The 6985-nt window shown below is 38.3% G+C and overlaps 1 protein-coding gene across 1 annotated transcript; it reads left to right on the forward strand.

The window, feature by feature from the left end:
• Positions 1–268: 268 nt before the first annotated feature.
• LOC101670942 (olfactory receptor 2W1-like) lies at positions 269–1340 on the forward strand. The gene has a single exon (XM_004779990.2). It carries the CDS (start codon positions 411–413, stop codon positions 1338–1340), a length of 930 nt encoding a protein of 309 aa, XP_004780047.2. The 5' UTR covers positions 269–410.
• Positions 1341–6985: the final 5645 nt, after the last annotated feature.

Below are 6985 nucleotides of genomic sequence, written 5' to 3' on the forward strand. Positions count from 1 at the left end.
CACTTCTTGGGTAAGGCAAAAATTTGTCATGACCAAGTATGCTTATGTCACAATTTCAACAAGGAACAACTCTTCCAATCTTAATCTTAAATTTATGGATTTATCACTTAACCAAATCACACAGAAACATAGGTGACATGGCATCATTAAACCATTTCAATGATTTATAACTCGGTGCACTGGGTTTGCCATATATTATTTTTAGAACCACTCTGGTTATGAGTAAACACAGAGAGGCTTTGGGCAAGGAACACAAGGAGAGTGTTAACAGAGGTGGTCCAAATGGGAGAGAGCACACAAACAACTGAACTGGGGATACTCATGGTAAGCTACATGGCAAGCTATTTCTGCCTAGGGCTGATGCTATTTTGATTACCACAATCTTGTCTCCTAGACTTTCCTAAGGAGCCATGGACACAAACAATGGAAGTTCCACCACAGATTTCATCCTGCTGGGCTTTTCTGATCGGCCCCAATTAGAATCCATTATCTCTGGGGTGGTCTTCATCTTCTATATTGTGACTCTGGTAGGAAACACAACCATCATTCTGGTATCTTACCTAGACACCCAGCTCCATACGCCCATGTATTTCTTCTTATCCAATTTGTCTTTTTTGGATCTCTGCTATACGACTAGCATTATCCCCCAGATGCTGGTAAATCTATGGGGTCCGACAAGGTCTATTACGTATGGAGGGTGTGTGCTCCAATTCTTCTTTGCCCTTGACCTGGGAGCCACCGAATGTCTTCTCTTGGCTGTGATGGCCTATGACCGCTATGCTGCTGTCTGTCAACCTCTTCACTACACGGTCATAATGAACCCTCAACTTTGCCAGAATATGGTGCTCACCACGTGGTTAGGTGGCCTTGGCAGTGCGTTAATTCTTTGCTCCCTGACTTTGAAATTACCAAGATGTGGCCACCGGGAAGTGGATAATTTTTTCTGTGAGATGCCAGCATTGATCAAGATGTCTTGTGTCTACTCAAAAGTAATTGAGGTCATTCTCTTTGCTCTCGGGGTGATATTTCTTCTAGTACCTCTATCACTAATTCTCATCTCATATGCAGTAATCACTCAAGCAGTCGTGAGGATCAAGTCAGCAGCAAGGTGGAGTAAGGTCCTTAACACATGTGGTTCCCACCTCACAGTAGTAACTCTGTTTTATGGAACAGCCATTTACATGTACATGAAGCCACAGAATAGCACCTCCCAAGATGAAGGAAAGTTCTTTACTCTCTTTTACACAATCATCACACCCACCCTTAACCCTCTGATCTACACTTTAAGAAACAAAGATGTGAAGAGGGCAGTAAAGAGAATACTGTGTGTTGAAAAATGACCAGCCAAGTTGTGAGTTACATGGAAGAGAGCTAGTAAATAATACTGACTTTTACCAACAAAAGATGAATTGATTCTGTTCTGCAAAGAGCATTTATTGGGTGTTAACACTGTACCAAGAATTGTACTAATTAATGGCACTGTAAATAAGTGTAAAGAGAGAAAAATTTTAAGGAGATAGAGATACAGACACACAAAGAAACTTCAATTCATACACTTAGAATCCTTCAAGACTAATCAAGATCAGTAGACAACTAAACATATAATTATGAAATGTGGTTAAATACAGTAATCGAGATATGTACAAAGTATTAACGTTTCACATAGAAATTATTTTAATATAGGATTACACCATACACTAATTTTTTCCTTTCCTCACTGACCAATTTTATAGGCATACCCTCTCTTCATCTACCTGATACTGATATTGGGGCTTCTGTACTGGAGATCATCTGCCCACTAATACCCATTCCAACTTCTCCTAGGTTTAACTGGACACAGGGCCACAAAGTGTGTATCGCATTTCTGAGCCTGGCCTTCACCAACACAATGCCAGGGAAGCAATGTGTGTAACTCCTGGGTTATCTTCTCAAATATGAAGCCACTTGCTCTCACCCTTCTCACTCCCCTTCATCTTGGGTAGAATGTCAATGTGGAGCGTACCGAGCTTTACCAAAAGCCCTAATAACATGGAAACATCCATCCCTGCAGCAGAGAATGTCTCCAGACTATTACAGGAGGAAAAGCTTCTATATTATTTTAATATTGATTAAGCCCTTTACTTTAGGCTCTCTCTGTTAGAGTAGCTTAACTTTTACCCTCTGTGGCCTGATAAGGAGTTTGAGTGTTTCCTGTAAGGTAGCGTGCCCTTGGACCACCTGCAATAGCATCACTTGGCCCCTTATCAGTAATGCACACTCTTGGGCCCTCCTCAGACCTACTGAACCAACCATCTACAATGGACCCAGCAACTGATATTTTTAACAAACACTACAGGTATTAGTCTAAATTTTCAGAACCACTATTATAGAGAATAGGGAGATGTTAAGTGTCTAAACAGAAAATTAACAGGGCTTTACAGATTTTAATTAATTTCCTTCCCAAACACCGGTGAAAGTAGGTGAGTAATGGTTTCTCTAGGCTCTTAGATAAGAGAAATGAAGGGAATGAGGAGTATCACCTAAAAGAAATCCATATAAAAGGGTATTCATTATTTAATAGTATCTTCTTACTCTGGTTTTATATTTTTTCTTTTATTAAGTTAAGGTGGTAATAGATGGTAATTTTTTGGAAAGGGGCTTGATTTTCTTATTTGGCAAAAGAACTTAGCAATCTCATGTTTGTTCCCCATATGTTTTTACTTTGCTTTACTGGTAAATACATTCAAACTCTGATAATCTGGATGCTGGAGAGAGAAATACTCCCGTCTATACAAGATGACCATTTCAAGAGACTGGAAATCCTCTCTGCACAAGACAGTCTTCACATTTATAGGGTCCTTGCTCTGTGATTTCAAGGTCAAGTAAACTGCCATCCACCTGGAGTACTGGGTGGGAGTACAGGGTTTGTAAGGCTTAACGGTCTTTTCTCTCCCATCTTCAAACCTTGTGGTTCCCAGGATTCCACAGGGAAAACACTATGCCTTTATTTATAGTTTTAATTCCTTTTTGCAGGTAACTTTAAAATCATCAGATGTGTAAGCCTTGGCAATAATGAGGAATCTGAGAGAGGGTGATGATACCCAAAGACAGGAAGCCCTAGAGACAATAGAAACTTTATGGTGTTCTAAGGACTTGGGAGGAGAATGTACGGAATGGTGGCAGTGTGGCCCTTGGAAATGAATATTACCTCTTCTTTGTGGTGACATGGTTGTCCCCAATCTTGATAACCTACTGATTTATCACTTACAAACCTCTCTCGAGACTCCTAAACCCAGTTATAATCTTACCTCTGCATAGAAATTCTTACAAATCTCATCAATCTGCCCTTTGAATTCCCTCCAAAACCAGTCCCTGCCACTATTATGGCATTACCTCATTTTATATACTTGTCTGTATGTATGTTTGGGGAAAGGCAATGGTGAGCTTTTCAACAACATAGAACCTCTTACTCATGTGTGATTTTCCTGTGTCTAAATTGGCTTCTGACATGAACTATATGTTTAATAAATACAGAAAATGAATAAGTGAATGGGTATTTTCTTAATAAATATACATGAAATGTTCTTATTCTTTTTTTTTTAAGATTTTATTTATTTATTTATTTGACAGAGATCACAAGCAGGCAGAGAGGCAGGCAGAGAGAGAGGAGGAAGCAGGCTCCCTGCTGAGCAGAGAGCCCAATGCGGGACTCAATCCCAGGACTCTGAGATCATGACCTGAGCCGAAGGCAGCGGCTTAACCCACTGAGCCACCCAGGCGCCCCGAAATGTTCTTATTCTACAGAGTATAACAAATATTCATTGGGCAATGAATACAGGAGCAACATCTTTAGGCTTTAAACATTTAGAACATTTGCAACACCTGACAACTAAAAGAAGGGAAAGATACTCTAGGTTTTCTTTCACCCTCATAATATTATGGAATCCTTTTAAGTGTGTATTTGGACGTGAGAAAAACAGGAAGAATAAAAGAAAAAGTTTCTCAATTATCTCATAACCTAGAAATAATGACTGCTAACTCTTTAGTTGATTTCCTTTTAAATTATTTCCTTCCATATTAAAGTTTTAGTCACACTGAGTAGCTGATTCATAGGATTAGAAGTTCTAGCAACAGCAATCAGACAACAAAGAAAAATAAAAGGTATCCAAATTGGCAAGGAAGAAGTCAAACTCTCTCATAATACTTTATATGGAAAACCCAAAAGACTCCACCCCCAAACTACTAGAACTCATACAGCGATTCAGTAATGTGGCAAGATACAAAATCAATGCATAGAAATCAGTTGCTTTCTTATACAATAACAATGAAAACACAGAAGGGGAAATTAGAGAATCAATTCCATTTACTACAGCACCAAGAACTGTAAGATACCTGGGAATAAACCTAACCAAAGAGGTAAAAGATCTGTAATCGAGGAACTACAGAACACTCATGAAAGAAATTGAAGAAGGAATAAAAAGATGAAAAAACACTCCATGCTCATGGATCAGAAGAATAAATATTGTTAAAATATCTATACTGCCTAGAGCAATCTATACTTTCAATGCCATCCCAATCAAAATTCCACTGGCATTTTTCAAAGAGCTGGAACAAATAATCCTAAAATTTGTATTTCTCCCAAGGTATGAATTCACATCAGATAAATCACGCCCAAGGGCAAGTGATTGGTGGCCTTTGAAAGAGCAACTGTATGTGAACAGACATGCGGTATAACTGTGATGTGAAAATGTCACAGGGAAGAAGTTGACAGTGACAAGACTGGAAAAACAATGTTACACTGTTATAGCACATGCTTGTCCCTGTCCACACAGATGACAGAGATCTCCTGTGAGACAACATGATGGATGAGGAAACATACCCAGGCTCCAGCACCTGGAGGAAAGTGTGAATGGTCTTCTAGGTAAGTGACTGACATCTTGGACCCAAGGATGGCTTCAGTTAATCAGGGCCAAGTGCTGGAGATTCCCTGGAATAACATTTAAAAGTTTTATAACACAAAGAATAATTGTGAGTTTGGGGAAACACACATCTCACTTTTCCTGGTTGTATCAGTTATCTGCTGCCACATAAACACTTATTTTAATTCTTTATTTAAATGCAACTTAGTTAATATATACCATTTTATTAATTTCAGGAGTAGAGTTCAGTGATTCATCCGTTTCATATAACACCCAGTGCTCATTACATCAAGTGCCGCCTCAATGCCCGTCACCCAGTTACCCCATCCGCACACCAACCTCCACTCCAGCAACCCTCAGTTTGTTCGCGATAGCTCAGAGTTTCTATGGTTTGCCTCCCTCTCTATTTTTATTGTGTTTTATTTTTCCTTCCCTTCTCCTATGTTCCTCTGTTTTGTTTCTTAAATTCTACATATGAATGAAATCATATGGTATTTGTCATTCTCTGCCTGACTTACTTCACTTAGCATAATACTCTCTAGTTCCATCCGCATCATTGCAAATGGCAAGATTTCACTCTCTTTGATGGCTGAGTGATACTCTATTGTCTATAGACACCACATCCTCTTTATCCGTTCATCTCAAAGGACATCTGGGCTTTTTCCATATCTTAGCTACAGTGGACATTACTGCTATGAACAGTGGGGTGCAGGTGTCCCTTCAACTCACTATGTTTGTATCCTTTGGATAAATGCCTAGTAGTATAATTGCTGGGTTATAGGGTAGCTCTATTTGGAAAACAGCATGGGGGTTCCTCAAGAAGATAAAAACAGAGCTACTCAATGAGCCACATAAATACTTTTTTAAAGATAAAGCAGGACGGCTAGAAATATATTATTATATATTAGTATTGTGTTATAACATACAGCATATGTAATAGAATATTACTCAGCCATATAAAAGAATGAAATCTTGACATTTGCAATGATGTGGGTAGATCTAGAGTATAATGCTAAGCAAAATGAGAGTCAGAGAGAGACAAATACCATTATGACTTCACGTGAAGTGGAATTCAAGAACCAAACTATAGAGAACAAACTGATGGGTACTACAGAGGTGGTGGGAGGATGGGTGAAACAGGTGAAGCAGATGGAGCGTACACTTATCTTTTTTTGGGGGGGGGTTAATGCAAAAGTCTTTTTTTTTTAATTTTTTATTTTTTATAAACATATATTTTTATCCCCAGGGGTACAGGTCTGTGAATCGCCAGGTTTACACACTTCACAGCAAGAGTACACTTATCTTAATGGGCACTGAGTAATGTATAGAATTTTTGAATCTATGGAATATAGAGAATTGTTGCATATTGTATACCTGAAACTAATATAATACTGGGTATTAACTATACTGGATTTAAAAGAATTTTTTTAATTAGGGAAAAGAAGAAATGACAGAATAGGTTGAATATCCCTTCCTCACAATTCTGAAACTAAAATTCTGTTCATGACTCTGTTGGCAGCAAACCTGTCCTAAATAGATATGAGGCTATTTCTGCTCCCAGCTTTCAGTTCAGTTAAACAAAGTCAGATCAGTGTTCAAACAATTCCTTTGCAATAGAGAATAATATTAGCTACATGTCATTTGTCATTTCTTCAGAGAATACTCATTATTAACACTTTATAAAACTATGCATTTTCTTTGGAGGATTCAAAAGAAATTAGACTCTGTTTTAGATGCACTGGTGGAATCAAAGGAAATATGTGAAAGAATAACTTAAAGTTCATCATTTTAAGTGCACATTTAGAGTAGCCATGTGAAAAGGATGGGTCACATTTTATGTTCATGTTAGTCAACAAAAATATCAGTGGGAAAGTTTCTGTCCTTTGTATCAGTTATCTTTCAGGGAAGAAATGTTCCATGAATTCTGAGCACAAATATGGCCTATTGCTTTTCTTTACTATCATTACTTTCCAATATATTCATCAGCCCCCAGTTGTAGTATTACCAGAATGTTCAGTGCCTGCATTTTGGGCTCCCCTTCCCCATGAATGGTCACCAAATTTCAAATTCCAAAAGTAAGTGTCTCA

This window comes from Mustela putorius, unplaced genomic scaffold (genome assembly GCF_011764305.1).
Source record: "Mustela putorius furo isolate JIRA1106 unplaced genomic scaffold, ASM1176430v1.1 tig00537295_pilon_pilon_pilon, whole genome shotgun sequence".
Taxonomy (NCBI): domain Eukaryota; kingdom Metazoa; phylum Chordata; class Mammalia; order Carnivora; family Mustelidae; genus Mustela; species Mustela putorius.

Excerpts from the sequence above, each read along its gene's own strand:
- LOC101670942 (XM_004779990.2), top strand. The coding sequence starts at position 411 with ATGGACACAAACAATGGAAGTTCCACCACAGATTTCATCCTGCTGGGC.